General features: G+C 41.3%; 2 protein-coding genes and 1 long non-coding RNA gene across 5 annotated transcripts; 1 reads left to right on the top strand and 2 right to left on the bottom strand.

The window, feature by feature from the left end:
- Window positions 1–415: 415 nt before the first annotated feature.
- On the bottom strand, window positions 416–4,672 carry si:dkey-97a13.12 (jouberin). 2 transcript variants are annotated; one of them, XM_064346427.1, is made up of 5 exons: window positions 4,476–4,672; window positions 3,858–3,901; window positions 2,492–2,659; window positions 1,898–1,986; window positions 416–1,606 (listed from the first exon to the last, which is right to left on the bottom strand). In XM_064346427.1, the coding sequence occupies exons 1-5, from the start codon at window positions 4,540–4,542 to the stop codon at window positions 1,435–1,437; spliced, it is 540 nt and encodes a 179-aa protein (XP_064202497.1). In that variant the 5' UTR covers window positions 4,543–4,672; the 3' UTR covers window positions 416–1,434. The 2 variants fall into 2 exon arrangements, with proteins under 2 accessions (XP_064202497.1, XP_064202498.1); XM_064346428.1 differs by having other exon boundaries at window positions 416–1,603; window positions 4,476–4,668.
- Window positions 4,673–6,068: 1,396 nt separating this feature from the next.
- On the bottom strand, window positions 6,069–13,885 carry adhfe1 (alcohol dehydrogenase iron containing 1). Of its 2 annotated transcripts, none has more exons than XM_064346424.1 (14): window positions 13,745–13,885; window positions 13,030–13,067; window positions 12,558–12,604; window positions 12,406–12,459; window positions 11,674–11,828; window positions 11,039–11,235; window positions 10,147–10,224; window positions 9,827–9,932; window positions 9,437–9,589; window positions 8,670–8,768; window positions 8,472–8,550; window positions 7,765–7,861; window positions 7,223–7,380; window positions 6,069–6,656 (listed from the first exon to the last, which is right to left on the bottom strand). In XM_064346424.1, the coding sequence occupies exons 4-14, from the start codon at window positions 12,457–12,459 to the stop codon at window positions 6,573–6,575; spliced, it is 1,260 nt and encodes a 419-aa protein (XP_064202494.1). In that variant the 5' UTR covers window positions 12,558–12,604; window positions 13,030–13,067; window positions 13,745–13,885; the 3' UTR covers window positions 6,069–6,572. The 2 variants fall into 2 exon arrangements, with proteins under 2 accessions (XP_064202494.1, XP_064202493.1); XM_064346423.1 differs by lacking the exon at window positions 13,745–13,885 and adding an exon at window positions 13,323–13,587.
- A 286-nt stretch (window positions 13,886–14,171) lies between these two features.
- LOC135260815 (uncharacterized) lies at window positions 14,172–19,030 on the top strand. The gene is made up of 2 exons (XR_010331756.1): window positions 14,172–14,258; window positions 17,108–19,030. It is a non-coding gene; the product is annotated as an uncharacterized LOC135260815 (long non-coding RNA).
- The last annotated feature ends 1,665 nt before the right edge of the window (window positions 19,031–20,695 follow it).

The raw sequence follows: 20,695 nt of genomic DNA, 5'->3' as shown, positions 1-20,695 counted from the left end.
ACGTGTGTGTGTGTGTGTGCGTATTTGTTTTCTGTTGGATTGATATTCTGGTCTTGTGCTGTCAATGTCATACTGCATGGAAGGTTTTGTGGGAGTGAGGAGTTCACACTGTATAATATTTTGAGAGTTAAATGTCTTGTAATATGCTTAGAGATATTTCTGTGCATCCATAAAAGTACTCACTCCATCACATTGCCTCAAAATGTAGGGCCATGTTAAACCGTGGACATGGCGACCTTATTATAAGATATGAGATAACAGTCTCTATCTCTTAGTTCGCTTATGTCATTCACTGTGTTCTGCTCATCATTCACTCCTCACACTCGTAGTTACTGAATTTCAAGAATGAACCATGGAATGTAAAATAATTATAGTGTGTAAACACTGGATAAATGAGAAATGCAATTACACACCACAGGTTTTCATTATTTTATCAAATGTTCCATTGATTAGATTTTCATACAATACATTATATACAGCAGTACAAACATAAATCACACAGCACAGTTGAGAGCAAATCAGATAAAATAAGGCTACACGTTACCTGTCTCACGCATAAAAATAAAATCTTTTGGCTTGAGTAAACAAATATAAACTGTTTTATCCTAAGTTGAGCATAAAACCTCTAACCTCTGACTCTAAATAGCAAATGAGATTTTGCCAAACGTTCAACAGTATTTATGCTTACATATAACTTAAACAGCAATGACATAGCATTAAGATTAGTTAAACGTTACTATACGAGCTGAATTTTAATTAATGCCTTTATTAATTACAGCATTATCAGAAATATAATTTTACACTCCTAAAAACTGCCAATAGACCACACAGCAGCAGTTAGGTCACCTGACAACAGGGACAACAGGGATGCATTCAATAGCTGCAGTGATTTGTAATGTTGTGAGTGGTTTTGCTCTTAAAGGGCCAGTTCACCCACTTTCCGGCTTTGTAAAACACTCCATAGGTACTGCTCTTTTATTTTTGTAGGTGTGTCAGTATGGAAAAGCACTTTGGCCTGTCATGCCAAACCATTACAAGGCGAATTAAGTACCAGGTTTCAATGACCAGACTGTGGCAAAAGACACATTGGAAATAGTTGCCAATGTATTGCAAATGTAGCTGTGCTACACATTTAGCCGCAACAGAGGACTTTGAACATTTTAATATATAAGCAATTTTAATGTATTTAATATTTTGTGGCTATATAGTGGTTAGATATATCCAGTATTGTTTATGGTTTGACATTAACTGTCCGAAAAATTAGCTGATTTCTGAGGCTGCGTGCGATTCGGTATGGTTTCCACTCAGAAGCGTTGTGTGTATCGATTGCCCTCCAAATGGCGGGGGGGGGGTCCGTCATTGCTCAGAGCTGCAGCTAATTTTGTGCCCCGCCCTCCACGGCCTTGACCCCACCCTTCTGCTAGTGGTGCCAGCTCAGTCTGGTTCGAATGCCCCGTTGATGTTGCCATTGAGGTCCAGCAGACATTGACTCTTCCTCCGGGACCTGGGTAGGATTCGATTCAAGAGGCCAATGTAGCAATGGGCAGGACCATCACTGGGGTGCATGCTCTCTTTCCTGCTCTTGGGAGATTTAAGGTCGACACTGCTGGGTGGAAGAGGGGGGGAGGTAGACAAAAATACTTCATTTAAACCCTGTGGCTCCTCCAGAAAACTGAACTTCCAAACTTGCAGGCCAAGAGGTAAAAGCATTGTTTTATGCAGTACTAAACAGCAGCTGTCCCATTGATGAAGAGGAATAATCTGTTCTAATCTGTTTACAGCCACCTGTTTAGGGTGGGAAGGGGTAATCTCAAAGTCAAATTCAGGGAGTGAGGGCGGGGCTGGGGTAAGTTGAAACTTGGTGGTGAAATGGAGTTGGGGGGCAGTGTTCACTCACCTTGCACAAACCCCCAAGACTTCAGCTGGCATAGCCTGGACCGAACCCCTATTTAACAAGCTCGGAGTGGCTTCCATGGTATCATCTCTCTGAAAGACACAAAAGCAGGATTCAGGCTCTGGGTCTTGCAGGTCAACCGTGACACACTTCACTCTTGGGATTACATCATCAGGGTCTGCCTGCCCCACACATTAAACAGTAATATCTATGGAGTGTTTTGTAAAAAGTTCTAAACTGTTCTGAATGAACTGCCCATTTAAAAGCAAATCACTCATAGCATTCTGTAATAATTGTGCACTGAAAAATTATGATTTCTATGCCTGAGAGTTATATAAAAAATTTGGGGTCAGTACAATGCTGATTCAGAATTGGCCAAACACTTTCCCTTAGTTTTAGATTATGACACTATTCGCATAAATACCGTACAAATGACATAGAAGACTTACATTATCTGATCTGTTCACTTATTTTTAAACGGGGAAATTTGTCAGTTTTATGACTGTGCTCCTTGTATTCTTCTTTAAACGACAGTTTAAACAGTGATCACACTGGACTGTGATTTTTTATGAGCTCCGTGTAACTGAAAACACAGACCTCTCTCAATTTGGTCACGTATGTAGCGGGAAAGTATCCCTCCTGTCCGTTCTGCCGGCGCCCAAACCACCAGGACTCGTCATCTTTGAAGAGAACGTGAACGATGTCACCATGGCGGAGTTCGAGCTCATCTGGCCAATGGGGCCTGTAGTTGACTGCTACCACCATCTAGAGGTATAAATATGAATTGCAACTTTAATTTACACCCAGGGAAGGGAGAAATGCTGAAATCAAATAATTGGTTGAATGTACTAATACTTCCACAGTTTTCTACGGAGTGGCCAATGTGTAAAGTGACCTTAAATACAAAACCACTCTTCACACAACACACATGCAAAGCAGAACATTGTAAAAGGATGGGTTTAATGACAGCTTGAATTATCTAGCACAATATGTAAATATAGAGGTATTTTAATTACAGTGGGTGAGACTAAAACAGTAAATTCTAAAAGCCACTCTATAGGAGAACTAATGTTTATTCATTCTATGGTTACTTGAACATCATGGCTAGGATTAACTGTCTAAATAAGCATGGATTAACAGGTTGGCAATTACACTGAAACAAATTATCATCTCTGTGCCTCTCTCTCTCTCTTACTCTTTCTTTGTTATTGCACAGAAAAGTATGCATTTCATAGAAAAATATATAGATGTCTTTTTGTCCATTTAGAAAATATGCAGACATTCAAACATGCCATTTTCTCACTTCTCCATTTATACAAATACATTTCTGTTGGGTGATCCAAACCTTGTGACATATGGTTTGTCAGCAATGTGCTCTATCACAGTCAGAGCAGATTTACTCATATGATGTACAGGGATTTCACTGGCTGTGTGCCACAGTAGCCATCAGGTTCTGTGGGATCACAGAGTCCTGTATTCGGAGTCATGACCTTCGCAGGTCAATACTCCAAATACAGAGGCGGGGAGGACAGGAATGGCTCACTGTACGTGACTGAGCTGCACCGGTCCACGGACCAGCGGGTCTGCCAGGTGTCACAGGTGCTCAGGAGTTTATCCTCACACAGAAATAACCTACGCAGGAGAACTATAAATGCTCTCAGCACCGACATAAGAGCGGAGGGCTGGGTCACGACGCACAGGGCGTAGGCCTCATCCTGAGCAGGGGGGGAAGCCTGATGACAATAACCCTGAGGGAAGTCTGCGTCACTGGGGAAACACTGCCGCAGCCTTGCCTCTTCCTCCCAGCCTAAAACTCCCTCCCTGCCACTCCGCGTCTGCCTCTTTCTCTTTAATGTGGGCACATCCCATATAAGTTTATATGTGTATAAGTATGGTAATATCTCCACAGCTATAGATAATGACAACATTTTAGAACGCAAGGTAAATAAGAGGTGTTGCTCACCTTTTCTACTTCTGTATGCCTGTGTCTGCTTCTGGATCTGCAGACTGAGGAAATAAGAGAATGCCTTATATCAATATAGAAACCACCTTAAGCAAATAATGTCATTAGGTAATTAAGATTTTCTCCTGGCAATGGCAACAGACTATTTTCATGGGAATCAGTACATTCACTACATATCAATATGAAAAATTGAATTCACATTGAGCATGCACTCAGTTTCATTCATTTTAAATGTAATGTAGTTATAACATACATCCTTATATACCCTGAAAATTGCACTTCGGACAGTGACAACTTTTGGATTTTTTGAAAACTAAACGAACAATTATGAGTCAGCAGATGTAATGATGTAATGGTCACCCATGAAAGCCTTCCTCATTGTCCTTCGAGGTGAAAACTCCAGTCATCCAGGCACTGCATTGTCCAGTTTGACACATACTTAAATATGAAATTCGCCTGCAATTTTTAAATAGCCCGTCTACCCTGTGGCAAACCAACACCCCCCACCAACTCTGTGCTGATCTGCAACCAACCAGCCAACCTTGAGAGAATGCCCTATCCCACTCACCACCCCGCTCCCTACACCCCCACAGATCGGGCACTGCAGCCTGTACTCACCTTGAGGGGAGAAGACTGTGGTGAAGACCTCAAAGTGCCCACTGCTCTGCATATAAATCTGCTGCATCCTCGCTGTCTCCGCCCGCTGCTGCGCAGACACTGGCAGCCCTGCGGCCTCTCTCTCCCACCTTAAGTACACCGGTGCTGCTAATCCACTGCAGCTCTCTCTCTCTCTCTACCTCTCTCTCTCTTTCATACACACACACCCCTCTCCCTCTTTTCCTCTGAAACACTCGCAGACACACACGCCCCCCTCTCCCTGTCTTTGTCATTCACTTCCTCTCTCTCACACACACCCTCTTCCTCTGTCCTGCGAAGTTTCAGTCATTATCCTTCCTTGAACCCGCCAACATCTTCTAGTCCGTTTCGATCCTCGCTCGGTAATTAAAATTCAAACCCATGCGTGGTGTTATATATAAACCTACAAAAGTAGAAACGTCACCAGGTGACCGACAATGACTTTTGGGTGGAGCAGTGCGACTTGTGCATCGGCTAACCCGTTGGTTTAAAAAGGGGCAAACTGCGTGCTGATCTGATCACTGAACAACAAATCAATTGTTACAATAAAAAGCAAAAAAAAAAAAAAAAATGAACGACCGTGTTAGGTCACGTGAACCCAGGTCTGCAAACGTGATGAGGTCAGTGGGTAAAGAGGGGGCTCAAGGTCGGTCACAGAACGCATGTCCATTGATCTGGGACTGACCGGTGCCCTATTTTACCCTGAGGTAGCGCTGAACTGTAACCAGTTCAGCAGTATGGCGTGCACAGGAGGGCTAAAAGCACAAACCTCCGTAGGCCTGCCACCATTTTAAACATTTGCACTTACGTAATCAGTAGATACTCTCATACTGAGTGACTTGCATGCAGTAAGGTTAGATGAACACCACTATAGATTTTTCAAAAATTGACTGCAACACAATCGAAGCGACATTGTGGAAAAACAAAAAGTGTTGTCATGCACAAAGTGACATACTGAAAGGGAAATAAAAACAGTACAAATCCATATATCATAAATATTACTTCCACAAAAATATTACATCTCACTTGTTTGTGACTGCTATATGCCGTTTATTTGCATTTATTGTTCCTCCATTATTTTGTGTAATACATACTTGGTAACATTGCACTCCCATTCGCATTCTCTCCCTCTCTCTCAGTAGTCTCTTGGCTGTTCCATTCACACTACAGGCTGCAGAGACGTAAGCCACTTAAATGCAGTCAGGTACCTTCAGACGTTCTTAGTCCCAAAGACTCTCTTTACATAAGGGGGTATCGTCGCCTAATCCCCAAACCAGATTAATCCATGCTTCTCCGAATGCAAGGGACAGAACTTTCGGCTTGGACTATTCTTACTCAGAACAAGTGGAGCATGGACGCACACGTTTGCAAGGCGGCTACATAACAAGAGCTCTCAAAGATTAAAGATAGCCCTCGGAAGATATTTTAGCCAAGGCCCTGACTTGACCCACCGTTGCATGCGTTTTACTGTAGAACACATACAAACACAATGCAACTGGCACATATATACAAGTAAACAATACTGACCACAATGGCAATGCAACAGAAAATTGGAATTTTGCAGTTTATTTGCAGCTTATACAGCTTCATATTTAATGAAACAATTCAATGATCAAGGGAAACAACAGCAGTGGGATTTGAAACTGCAACCTTCCAAATATCAGCCCAGGTCCAGCATCGCTTTTCTCCACACTGCTGCAGGCCTACTGCATGAAATCGTTAATTAATCATTAGTCATTTAATCATTAGGTTAAATACCAGCATGCATTCCATTTCCAATCCATTCCTGTAAATATGATAAAATGATAAAACATTATAAGGGTTAGACTTATTTTGATCAGTTTAACTCCAGTGTAGAAAGAACAGACCCAAAGTTCAAATCAAACATGGGGTTCTGGCATGCTGACCGTGCTTTAATAACTGCAGCCCCAAGCTCCTCCCATACTACACGGTCAATCACGTCTGACCTGTGACCTCACATCCCCAGACACCATGATTACTAGAGAAAAGTGTTTAAAAAAATGGTAGATGGTGAGTGGGCACGTAATCAGAGCCAATCACGATGCAGGTGCAGACTCCTCAGTACAGCCTCATGGATGCCTCGAACAGGTGTGCCAGGTCCTCCTCTGTGTGTGACCTCGGGGACAGTTTAGTCACCCTCTCCTGCAAATGGAGTAAGAGAATCACCCGCAATGATCAAGTACATCTAACAGGCAAGTTAAAAGCGTAATATATCTGTACTTAACAGATAAAATTCTGCATTTTCACTCCTAATTTAAAACAGCTTTGTTCATTCTCTCTACTGCTTCAGACAGAGTTTAATATAGCTTCTGTTCCGAGTAAGTATTTTAAAAAGTTTGCTTGTAAGTTATCTGAAAGTGAGTTATCTCATCATTGTTAACTTTTGGGCATGTTTGTTGCAGTAATAGCAAATTTGTCCGCTAAAACACAGACCTAAAACTGTGATCTTGATTAAAAAAGCTATTGTGACATCATTTAACCATTTAAGGTTTGTGTAGAATTTTCAGTTAAGAACACTGTAATTGCATATTTGTGAACTTACACCTTAAAGCGTTATGGTTTGGGCTGAGAGCAACATTCAGAAGGTGTGTGAGTGTGGATAGCTGATTTCCTGCAGAGAATTTGGTGCTATCATAGATTCCATCGGAGAACCAGATGCTCAACCGTATTCACTCCATCTTCTCGCGTTCCTAAGACGGGAGGCTTACCTGAGGCAAAGTTCCTTTCACCAGTGCAGGAATGTCCTCTTTAGTGTACCCAACCGCGGCCAGGCCGTCGTCCACCTCCAGGTCATAGAGGAACTGGCGCAGGGTGTCTGCTAGCACCAGCCCTGCGTCCTCTCTCTTAGCATTGCTCACGTCTGCCCCTGAGGAAAGAATTAAGGGGTCTGTCATCACGGGGTTCGGGGTCAAAGGTCAGAGGCCAGGGAGATGTCACACACGGTATGAATGAATATTAGCAGCCAGCTCTTATTTTCAGAGAGGCCACTGACCATTTCTAATGACACTGCGAGGGGGAGCTGCCTAGTGGCTCACCATGCTAATACACCGGGTCTTTTTATACTGGCCCAGCCCACGGTCTGGTAATAAATCCAGACCACTGCCGGCCTAACAGGGTGACGGAAGACGCTACTGTAGCTTCGCTCAGGGAGGGGGTGATTCCGTCATCAAAAGTATTCCCCTCCACACTGCGCAAAAACCACTCCTCCAGTTGACTTGGAAAGTGGAGAGCGTCCCTGTGTAAACCTTACCCAGTATCTGCGCAGCCTCTAGGTGGCGCTCCGGACACATGGTGGCAGTGAAGGTGAAAACTGCAGGGGAGGTCAGCACAACCGATAGGCCGTGTGGCTGGTTGGTTGGGGGGTGGGGGCACACAAAACACACAACAGCATTCAGCAACTTTAAATCACTGTGATGTATACACAATCATCAGTGGATCACAGAACTTAAAAAGAGTTCTTTTGATATATAACTGTGTGCCATTTGATCTGGCAGAGAATTGGACTTTTCTGGGCCACGGCTACCAGTGGAGAGAGCACGCGCCGCTGGGGTGAGTTAACTAATCAGGCCAGGAGCGAAGACAAAGCGAAACTAACATGGCTGAGAAGCTGAGGCGCTGGTCAGCTGAAAAGCAGCCCAGCTGGATATTGGAGGGCTGAAACGCTTCCGCTACATTTTGTTTGTTTTGTCTTTGTTCTCTTAGTTTGGTGTTTTAGTTCATTATTTTTGCCGGCGAGCGAGAAGGGTGAATATTTTTGTTTATTTTGTTTTTGTGTTGGCGCAGGTGCACTCTCTCTCTCTCTCTCCATGCAGCAAATCAAGGTGAAAACCCAGAACTGTAGCATCGCCCTCCCTGGGGTGCCACGCAATGTGTGACAGACTGCTGTATCTGGTGAATGAACGTGTTAACTGGTAATGATGGTAATGCCAGATAACAGCAAGCCAAAGCAAACTCAACCACTATGGGATGGTCCACATTGTAGCCCTCGGCCCTGAAGGTCTTCACGTTTCCCGCAATGGGGTAAGACATCCCATGGCTAAGTGTTTACAAAGAAAAAAAAGAAAAGAGAAATGAAAGCAGCATCAGTAATTGTATTACTGTTGATTATCTTGGTGCAGAAAATATTCTCTTTTTTTTCCCTTTTTGGTATTTTACCATAAGTGAACACCGGCATTCCCAAATCCAATCCCGGCAAAGACGCTGGCCAAGTGCATGCTGGACCGGGCCTCCAAATCCTCAGGGTCTCTCACAGCCCTGGAGGGAGGAGGATGACATCACTAAATGGAGCTTCCAATCAGCTGAAGCTCTTACTGTACATACTTGCCACACGGCGTGACCTCAGCATTCTTTACAGTGAGCAAAGGCTTGCTGTGACTGATACCAGAATGCACACGTTGTGCTGCTCGATTAATGAACAACAGATGTGAGTGGGAGGGAAGAGAGTGGGAGAGAGACAAAGATAGAGAGTGGCAGAAGAAGGGAGAGAGAGATCTAAGTTTTCTTGCCATTTTAAAGCCTGTTAATCCATGTTAAATCCCAGTCTGTCAATTACAGATAAAAATGATAACCTATAAACAGGAGGCTATAAATATATTTTATAACAAGCTTCATTTATCCACCCATTTACCTGCACACTGTAAAAAAGCCAGTCTTTAAACGTGTTTTATTCTTCTAATGAGACTTAAAATCCTTTTTCAAAAAATTTAAGTATAAAAAATGAGCTTCCTTACCCCAATGACAAATTGAAACTATCACCTCATTGGCTTATTTCGCAAAACAAGTCATAGTAATTCTATTTTAAATCTAAATGTAAGACTAGAATTCTTGTCGAGACTGACTTATTTTTGTTTTTTGCCGTGCGGAGACTACAAGGACAGCCAGGCGGGGGTAGACAGGGATGGGAAACCTGGTGGGAACCGCACCGTTTCATGAACTTGGCTACGATGTGCAGGGCGTGTCGGGACCAGACGTCGCTGACCGGGTTGCTGCCCTGGTAGGCGGGGCGGTTGATGGGGTTGGGGGGGCCGGGGCTGCGCATGTTGTAGGGCAACGCCGTGTAGGACTCCAGGGCGTGGCTGAACGGGGAAAACACACGGACAACGGTAACCGTTTAAACTGCCCACCCACCTCTCCCAGGACCTGCAGGACTCTGATTAGTCTCCTTTTTCACTAGGGGGGTCAAAATCAGAGGTCTAGCCTGCGCAAGTGCAGATTTAGGTGGGTACTTGTTCCCATTAATGTGTAGGGATCTCCGCAGCTAATGATTTCCTTTAATCCAAAACCTCATTTGTCCAGTGTTTTTTTATTCGCACCACAACACGTCGAAGCCGCTGTTGGCCGCCACCCTCGGGGGCATGTGCAGGGTGTGAAGGGGATCCACCATCCCGAGCATCGGCCTGATGGCCCTGCTGGCGATCCCTGAGCATTGGACAAAAGACAACCAAAACGGCACAATCTGCAGATTCACATTGCTCTGGGAAAACAGGGCTGTTTCATTGACCCTGTCTTACAGATGTCCCCTCTGGGATGACAAAGATTGACTTGATTTGAGTTACTTTAGGGGAATTTTATATATAAGCTTGTGTTCAACATGTTTCAGTTTTATTTTGCCTATTGCTGTTATTTTTCATACCGGTTTTTGCTTTCAAAGCTTCAAAATCAAAAATGGCGACTCCTGTCGTTTCACTTCCTGTTCCAGCCGTGGTGGGCACTGGTGGGTTGTGGGGAGGGGTTAAAAAAGAAAACATTCTGAATTAATACAGTAAAATGCTTCAATACACACTACTTTCAAAGGGGTGTGAAATATAGATAATTTAAATAAGGGTGAGTAACCATTTCTAAAAAAGTCTAAAACTTCCTAAAGCTAAATATAAAATCAAAATAACCACAGAGTAAAGCTTATACAGTTTTCATTGTGACTATCAAAGGCTCACTTACTACTCATTTGTTTTCCTCTGACTGTACACCACATTGAAACTGCCTGAAGTCCATTTCTTATTAGCCTAGTCTAATACAAGTTCATGGAAAGAAATGATGGCTTAACTGGGACACTTAGGGAACTAATTACAGAACACATTCAAAACACTGGCTGTGTTCCAAACTGTATACTTGTGTTCTGTGCTCCAGTAAGAACATACCTCCAGGTACACTTAAAAGACTACATTTATTGAGTGTAAGAACATTTACAATATGTTCAATCTGAAACATACTTGTACTCACCACTACTGAGCTCTAAACTTAGAAAGAATCACATCAACACTACAAAAATCAGTAAATAAAATGGTACATGAAATCATCCTTCTTCGAAGCGCACTCTGTTTTTGAAGCCTCCCAAGAATAAGAGGAGAACTCCTAGTAAAATCTCACATTCTTGCCTTGTTGCTTTCTGGAGTTTGGAATGCACTTGATCACATGGCCATTTTATTTCCACACCTGCCATACCCTGTAGATAGAACGCAAGTACAAGGTTTGGAACACAGCCGCTGATACTAAGATGGGAAGGGGAGGCACCCCCTTCCTGTTACCTGCGATCAGGGGTTTCACTGTCCCTGTAACGGGCTTTCCCTTTCCAATGGGAGCGTTCACAAAGTCCAGGAAGTCTGCCTCTGGGTGGCAGGCATAGAGATTGGCCGCTTTACAGGTGTCAATCACAGAGCCCCCTCCCACTGCTATGTAAGCATCGAAAGCGCTTTCCCTTGCAAAAGCTATGGCGTCCTTAAAACTGCAAAAACAAGGTCAGGCAGAGATGATCAGGTCCTGCCTACATCCATCCATACTCCTTATTCTAGGAGGTTTGGTTTGGTAACAGGGGTTTCCAGTACTATTGCATGTCCAAGAATAGAATATACATTACCACCAGGGTAACATTTTACAATAAGATCACATTAATTATTGTCAACATGAATTAATGACATAGAAATATATTAACAAAGCTGTACAATGAACTTTTCAGTAGTCAGTAGTTAACAACTACATTAGTTAATGCCAATGTGACCTTGTCACAATTGTAAAGTGTTACCTACCACGAGTACTGCCCTTGGTTACACACACCTTCCTCAATATTGATAAAATGCATCAAACTGGAATATCTTGCTTCGGTGGCAGACAAGACATCCAGTGTTATGAACATGGAGCAGAGGGAGAGCGAGCGTAAGATAACCTGTCATCCGTGGGCTCCACCCGCACCCTGTCATAGAACTTGTAGGTGACCCCATGCTTGGCCAGGGACTCCAGCACCGCCGTGACGGGAGGGAGGCGGGACAGGTTCCTGTCCGTCATCAGACAAACATTCCGGGCTCCCAGGTTCTGGAGATCCTGTGTTCACACAGTGTTCACATTGCAACAAAACTGTGCCAGTGGGAAAGTAAACACATGCCTACTGTTTTATGTGTATGTGTTTTTTTAACCCTTGAAAGAGTAGGATTATTGGAATGTTTTTTTCAAAATTCTGAATCCGTGTTCTAGAACTCCATTGCTTTCAATTGCCAGCAGTGATTGTATGTCAGCGATAGAATGTTCAATTGAGAACATTCTAATCACATGACTGAAAAGGAAATTTAAATCATACTTAATTTCAAATACCCTTGAAGTCTATACAGTTTTTTTTAACCAACAATTGTGGCACAATAACATCTGAGTTCATGCTGATATCATGTAAGTTTTGATTGCATTCTTTAAATCTATTTTCCTTTTTACTGTGTAGCATAGTTATGAACCTGGGTGTGCAATCCAAAGGTGGTAGGTTCATTTCTACATAGGGCACTGTGGTTATACGTTTGAACACTGAACTTAATGCAAATTGCTTTAGTAAATATCCAGCTATATACATGGACTGTATATATAAAAATAATAATGTAATCTGCTGTAATGTAATAATGCTTAAAAGATTTACCATGCCTATTTCTCTGGTAACACCTTCTCCATACCTAATGTTCGAGCAGGCCATCTGTAATACAAGATGCAAGGGGGTAAGTTAAAAAGCATTTACAAAAAATTTAAAACTGAATGGATATGTCACCAAAGATGCTCATTTCCACCCAATACCTCAAACGCGTAGTCTGTTGTTCTTCCACAAGAAGTATGCCCTGAACCTAGAAAACACCGGTCAATAATTATAGTGGAATTTTATTTGCTAATTTTTAGTGCCACACAGCTGAGAAAAGAATTCAATGAAGTGGTTGAAAATTGTGCATCTCAAACCATGCTGGTTCTTATACTCCTTCTACCTGCTGGCAGTTTAACTAATGCTGGAAAAATAGGGTGGCTGTGCAGGTACTTTAATACAAAACTAAAGTATATCAAAAGAAGTAACTGCCCATTATTAAAGCAAAGTGCAAATAAATAATAATATGCAATATATGAATATAATCAGCTGGCTCGTACAGTAGTAAACAATTAAACGAGAATTTAACTATGAATGCGATGCCTGTTTTCTTGGCACTGCAATGACAGATAGAATTTGAAATATGAGATGTGCACGTGTTGACATTGTGCAGCAACCTTCAGCTCACTGTACCTTGGTGAAAGGTCTGGGAATGTGCAGGGCAGCTACACCTGAAATTCAAAAACGAGAATGTGTTGCATTTTCACTTTGTTCACGTGAATACGAAACAGAATAAAGCCAAATAAAGAACTATAGGTCACTACTCCGTGCAGCGAAATCGGTAGCTAGAAAAGTTTCTCCTTAGAGGCAGCTGTTAACCGACAGAACATTTTTTTAAACGCGTATAGCATTTGCAGTCAGTAAAAAAAACAACACGCCCTACGTTAAAAACTTTGATTCGGTTTGACTTCTATCGGTTGACTTACGCAGCATTTTCAAGTTGCCTTAGCAAATGCACAACCCTGTTGCGTCCGGCCATTGCTTACACTTCGAAAACTTTGCCCAGCTTACTTGTAGTTGCTAAATGCAGCGTGAAGCTAGCTCATACAGTTCATTGACAGTAAGTGTAACGAAGGTCTGGAAAATTTTCAAAATAAAAGTGCCAATGACAAACTATACAAAGCGTACAAACTTTAAATCAATTGCTTTAGCACAGGATTAGCATGATTTAAATAAGCCATTCCTGCTTTTCCATTAAAAAAAAAAAAAAATTGGCACCATGACATCAAGGATCATTTTAAAATAGAGAAATAAAAATGAAACATTCATGTTATCTTTATTGCTACATCATGTCATTCAACACTTGTAATTAGGATTAACTAAAAGGTGAGGGACAGTAATTTAACACCTGAAAAGTGTGCCGCACCCGCCAAGGCGTAACTTGCCATCCCAATCACTTCATTAATTCTGAATTAGATCCGACCAGCGATTCTCACAAAGCAGTAACACCGTCGAAACTCTCAAAGAACTAGCTCTCCCAACATTATCAAGACGCTTTTCCCCCTTTTGCAGTAGATGGCAGCAAAATACAATTGTTGCTCATAGTCCAAGCAAAAAAGTGCTATGTTTCATGCATTCCGTTTTATGGAAAGACAACAACATAGCGTTAGCGCTGGTTAAGTAGCCTGCCATTTCCCCAACGCACGGACGTCATTTAACTATTCTTTCGCACAATTACAAGTGTTCCACGTTTGCTTCGGTGTTTTAGTTTGTTGTTGGCGTTTTGATTTGATTTGCTTTGAGAATACATGGAAATTCAGATATATGGTGGCCAGGTGCAGAAATTAATCTTGAGTCTGTGAATGCTCAAGTTCTGCGTGCTTGACCGCGATCACACCAATGCCCATTCGGTTTGAACTCAGGTAAGATTCTTTTTCGTTTCCCTCGCTTACTATCACGAACATAATGTTATATTGAAACGATTTTTAAAACATATTTGTTTAACGGGGACAGTGCACGACTTATAAGTCAGTTGCTCCGAAACCTTTTAGTTTTAGAGATAGCCTAATTTACGTCTGCAGTCCATGAGCAGGTAAATAAAAAGACAAACAAAGCAAACTTTCGAAAAATCAAAAATATAGGCCTACACTGCAGTAAATTGTTGGGGGGGACTAAGCTCCTTACATTTAGGCAGGGCCTACATCTGGACCAATGATAAATCTAGGCCTTTTAGACTCTTTCTGTTTAAATATAATTGCATTTAAATATAACATTTCAAAAATAAATTTGAAAGGAAAAACCAGACACTAGAATGGAAAACGCAAGATTAACTGTAAAAAAAAAAAAAAAAAAAAGATTTCTTTAGTGATTCACATGTTAATGCCAATATAGGACGGAATGACAGCAACAAAGAAAAGGAAAAAGAAAACCATCAATGACAATATCTCAATGTCCATCAATCTCAATGAAGGCCTGTCAAATATTCCACTATAACGTGAGAAATATCAGGATAGACAGCCAGGTTGACATGCAGCCTCAAGATACAAACTCCTAATTTGTATTTGACTGGTTGTAGTATGTCAATGACTAGAGTGGGTTGAAAAGATTCCCTGGTGGAAATTCCAGTTTGGTTCCTGCCTGGTTTTAAGCTGGTCCAGCTGGTTTGAAGCTGGTTTGGAGATGGTCAAGCTGGCAGCAGGATGGTTGAGATACAAACCATGCTGGCAAGACCATGACCAGCTGGTGGGCCAGCTTGGTACAGACAACAGACCACCACCAAAGTCCAGATGGTATCCAGCTGAAGTAGTAGCTTGTTCCAACTAGATTCCGTCTTAGGCTGGTAGCTGGAATTTCCACCCGGGTTATTCTCCGCAGTATGTAGACACAACACATATATTGCACACCCACACATCATATGCATTCTTGGAACTGGTCTGAAATCAAGCATGTGACATCTGCCACTTTTTCTACTGAATTCGCCTCAGGCTAATCTCTTCAATGGAAGATGAAAACAAGAAATTGTAACACCCTCTTTTTCTTCTAATTTGAAAGATAAATGAATTTGAATAAAATTTTTCTTCATATATGCATGAATACAAGATTGCGTGTGACTATATCTGAGTGACTCTAGGGAATCTATTTCTATTTCTATTTACTTGAAAATGGCACCAAGGTCTTGATAAAACCCATTTATTGAAGAATGTTTTTTAAAAATATTTTACTTAAACTAGGTTTACTTTGTTCCCTTCCTTCTGTTAAATTGCTTGTCCCAAGGAAACGTAATTATTTTATGCAGTATTCATGGATTACTGTAATATAATTATTTGGCAAGAAAGAAACAGTCCACACAGTGCTTGTATTGACTTCATAGAATGTGAATGAAGATATATATATATATATATATATATACATATATATATATATTGTTATTTGTAAAGAGATTGCATTATACGAAGTACATGGATTTAACTAGGCAGCATCTTTGAGTTCCGTTCAGAAGGCAATAAAAACAGATTTACTTTTAAATGCACTTTCAAATTACTTCCATTAAAATAGCAGAAGAAAGATGGCTTTGGGGAGTAGCCTCCCTCTACAGGAAGTGAGGTCGCAGCAGGCAGACTGATGATCCCAAAAGACGGAGGCAGGATATTGTGAGCTATACATCATCCTTCCTGTGTCGAGACCTCACGGCTCAGTGATGGTGAAATGCAGGAATGAGCCTCTTTTTGTGGCCCAGCTTGTATTAGGTGCCCGTCATTGCTGCTTTGATTGTGTGTGTGTGTTGGGATGGGGGTAGTTATAGTGGCTGGGGAGGATACTACCCACAATGCAATTTCCTTTTCTCATTTATGACTGTTACAAATTCAATTTATGTTGAAATTCCAGCATTTAACGGACTGTCTTATCTAGAGGGAGTCCCACAGATTTGTTTTATATACAATCCATACAGCTAGATTTTTTACTGGAGCAATTCAGTAATCCTCGCTCAAGGGTACAATGGCATACCCCATCTGGTATTGGACCCACAACCTTTGAATTACAATCCCAGTCCCCTACTCATTATACTACACTGTCACCCTAAACGTTTATTAAATGTACAATTCCAAATGCTACAAGTTTACTGTTTTATCCCTTAGGACAACGCCTATATGTGCCAAATTTTTTATGTTCCAAATCAAGTTCCTAATGGTCTGTGCATGACTGTTTGGTGGTGAGGTCTATTTGATGCATTTACTGATAACTTAACAGAACCATCTGGATTTATACATTACTCCTGCACATTGGATCAGATTTAAATATTGTTTGATTCGCATGCATGGTAAAGCATCATCACAAGCCATGTTAAATCCAGCACTGTATTGATTACAACTGGGCTTCCAAAGATGCTTCAGTAAAATGTTGACCTGATTCCATTGAAAACATGCTATTTTTGGGGGAATAGGTTAAAAATAATTGAACTGTTCTATCTTTGTTGTGTATGTGTGGGCGGGGGGGGGCGGAAGTGGGGGGAGGAGGGCAGGTGTAACGTTCTATTGTGATTCGGTAATTGAACATGATGGTCAGGGGAAAGGGGACCCGTGGGACTGTGACCCCCTTCCCCCCCCCCACCCCACCTCTACCCCCACCCCCACCCCCGGACCTTGAAGTCAGCCAGAAAGAACTGATTTGGAGATGTGGACACTGGCGGCTCAGGTGAAGACCTAACACATGGTGACTCCCCGGTGACTATGTACATGGACTCTGTGCTTGCTCTCTGTCACTCTCGCTGTAGCAAAGGTTAATTCCCGGAAACGCTGGATAGTCACCAGTGTGCAGTCATGAAGAGTATTGGGGCGGGGGACAGGCTGCTGAAGCAGCGGGAGAATCTTCACGGCCTTCGCTGGCTTCTGAAAGAGCAACATTTCCGATGCCCTTTCTGAGGCAGCGTGGGGCAGCCAACTCAGATTCACCAAACGCAACAATGTGAGGCTGGACAGCTCAGCGAGCCGAGAGAACAGCAGAAGTGATACCCGCTCTAATGTGACAAGGAACCCAGAAAAGGCTGTTATCTTTGTGTTGCGTCTGCCTTCCAAGCATCAAATTGTGGCTTCCGTACAACAACTAAAACTCATATTGTGTTTTTTTTTTTTTTTTTTTTGCCTATTGCAAAACCAACTTAATCGTGCTTCATTTTGTTTTGGTGCGTAACGTTAAGAATTTGGCATTTGCATGACTAAATAAGGTTTGTGTGGAAAATACATAAGATTGGGATGAAATAAAAGCAGTTTAGCAGATTTGTCAAGCATAACATAAGATGCACATGCACACCAGTAAAGGTCTGATGTAATGCGTTTTTGAGAGCATTTTTTGGAAATTTTATTGTTTGTAGGGAATGATCATCCTTCTTAGGGCTCTCTACCCACTACCCAGACCCATATTCCATATGAACAAAGTAAAATGCTCAGCCTTAAAATGTGTTATTTTGTCACTGACGGTGTTTTTAGGAGTCCTCAGAAGATTAAAAAAGTACTCTTATCAGTGTAAAACGCACATGGTCAAAGTGTAATACCACGACTCCACCCGTGGCATGAGTCATCAGCCGCATGCCACTCTATCTGAGTGAAGACAACCAGAGAATCGAAGCTGCACCATAAGCATTATGTTCATCTCTTGCCCACCGTGTGAACCCCGCCCACTCACTTTCTGCACCGAGGCCCTGGTGGTGTTTGCCAATGGAAGGACGGTTGGAACAATGGTTTCCCGTGTTGCAGGGCATTGTTTCAGTTATTGGAAGGAATGCTTATTGTATGCGTGCATTAGTAGCTGTAAAAGATGGAAATTGCAACAGAAATGAGTCATATCTGTAGCTCCAGTTAGCTGCTGGCATGGTATCAATCAAATAGCCAGGCTGACTTGAAAGACTCAAAACAAATCAACACACAAACATCTCCAACACATTGTTGAGGGGCAGAGCAGGCATGTACCATAGAGGGATTTTGAAATGAAAGCAGTCATCACAAGGCTTGCGAATGCAGGGGCTTTAAGTTTATTGGTCAACTATGAAGAATGAGAAGCAACAGATTTAACCAAGCAAGCGACATGAGAATGGCAACAGGACAGGAATTAGATGCATTTGCATGCATTTAAAATAATTTTGTTTTTATTTATGTCAAGCATCTGAATGTAGAGACATTTAAATTCTCTGTCGGTGTATATGGAGGGGGAGGGGGGGCAGGGAAGGTATTCAGTTTCACCACAATGTGTACTATTCTTTGTGTTCAGCAACTTAAGCCATTTCCCCCCCATTAGGACACATTTGAAAATAGCGTGTTTACAGTTATACCATTGAGACAGCTGTAAATTGTGCAGTTTCTGAAACGGTAAGCTGAATATGGAATTTAACAGCATATATTTGTTCAATAGATCAAAGCCGTGGACTTTCCCCCCTTACTTTTATGAATTAGATTAAATGTGAACAGAAAAGATTAACTTGTTTTTCTTGGCTGTGTACTCATTTGACCTTTTTTGATTGACATATTTCAGATGAGCCATTTGTCATATCCCAGCTGGCAGTCAATTTCAGATTGTTTCAGAATGATGGAAGTTCCCAGTGCAGCTGTCTGTGTTTTTAAAAAATATACTTTTATAGAAGACCCCATATGTGACCGTGTGTTCACAGGATGAACACGAGAGAGGGTAACTGCATCTCTCAATGAAGGTCAATCTGTTATTTATAGCTTTTGGGAGAGATGTCCCTCTTAGACAAATACAAGCCGCCCCCCCCCAGTTTCACTTAAGCATTCCGCAGATACTCTCATCCTGAGTGACTTTCAGGCAATAAGGTCAGATCAACACCAGCATAGATTTTTTTAAAAATTGACTGCAACACAATCAAAGCAAAGGACCATTGCAAAAAAAGGACTTCTGTTGTCATGCATACTGTCATAGTATTATACTTAAGAACTGAGATATAATATTTTCATTGAGGTATTTTTTATGATACAAGATATTTGCTTTTATGTTGCCATGCACCAATCTCAGTGACTGCTATTGCAATGGCATTAATTTGCATGCATTGTTGCTCCATTATTGTGTGTAATACATACTTTGTAATATTGCACCATTTGTAATTCTCTCACACACACACACACACGAGTGTACGGCACAAGTACCCTTAATTCACCTGTCACTGAACTTTTGGTTTAAAATATTTATTACAATTAATGGATAAAGCATTCAAGCATGAGTTACTTCTACTTCTGCCACTTATAGTCATTGAAGTCAGGGCTCAAACTCAGGACTACTGGGACCAGCCTGCACCCTTGTCGGATTCCTTTACAAACGGAGCCACTTGGTAGCCCTGTAGTTATTTTGTATAATCTGCTAGGTTTTTTTTTTTCTTTCAACCCAATGGCTTGAATTACTGGTGGAAAATAATCATGTCCAAGAAAATGTACTTTAAAAAAAAATATTCTGGTTCACCAGAATGACAAAAGGCAAGAGGTCTCAGATGTAAGATGTAAAAAATAATGTTTTAAGAGGTGGAATAAAATATCTTTCATGCTTAATTTGGCCATCAACAGTCTGTTCAGACAGTTTTCAAAGACAGTATCACTGCTTGTCAGCGTAATCTAAATATATTTGCAATTTGGTCATCAAAAGACTACATAATTAACGGCACTCAGCAGCTGTTAAGCCTTGAATAAAATCTTCTCTTTTTTTCAAATGTCAAACGTCAAGTTAAAAATAAAATTTCATGGTAAAGACAGTGATTGAGAGAGAGAGAGAGAGAGCATTTTGTGTAATACAAAAATATATAACTTTGATATTTATGGCCATAAATGGACATCCATTAATTAAGAGAGAGAAACGGTCTTCTGTTTTTTAATTAATCTTCTTGCAATTTACTCAATTTCTTCTCAGTGTCTTCTCTTTAAAGCTCCTACAGTAATCTCCAAACTAAGGAAATTGAATTTTCTTACTTAGCCCCATGGACCTGGAATAACATTCAAAGCTTTATTAAGAATTTGAGTTGCTGTGATTAAGTGTTTATTGTGACATGTCAAGTAGTAAGGAGTTTATTCAGGTATACATTGTTGTTTAATCATAATAATGTCTTTGCTGGCACGTTGTGTCTAATTACATGTCAGATTCACTAAACTGTATTGAGTTGAGTAGTGGGTTTGGGTATTACTGGAGCAGACTAATCATATTATGTACTTAATACATAAGTACTTAATACATACTACCTGCTGGTCTGCACAGCAATTTATGTTACATGACAGATCTGACTAAAATGTTCACAGATTTTTATTCAGAAAGAGAAAGAACTACAAATATTAGTTACAAATGACATTCCATATGAAATCCCACCCAATAG

This window comes from Anguilla rostrata, chromosome 8, assembly GCF_018555375.3.
Source record: "Anguilla rostrata isolate EN2019 chromosome 8, ASM1855537v3, whole genome shotgun sequence".
Taxonomy (NCBI): domain Eukaryota; kingdom Metazoa; phylum Chordata; class Actinopteri; order Anguilliformes; family Anguillidae; genus Anguilla; species Anguilla rostrata.
Note: the sequence above shows the minus strand (reverse complement) of the source record. Positions and strands in the feature narration are given on the sequence as shown.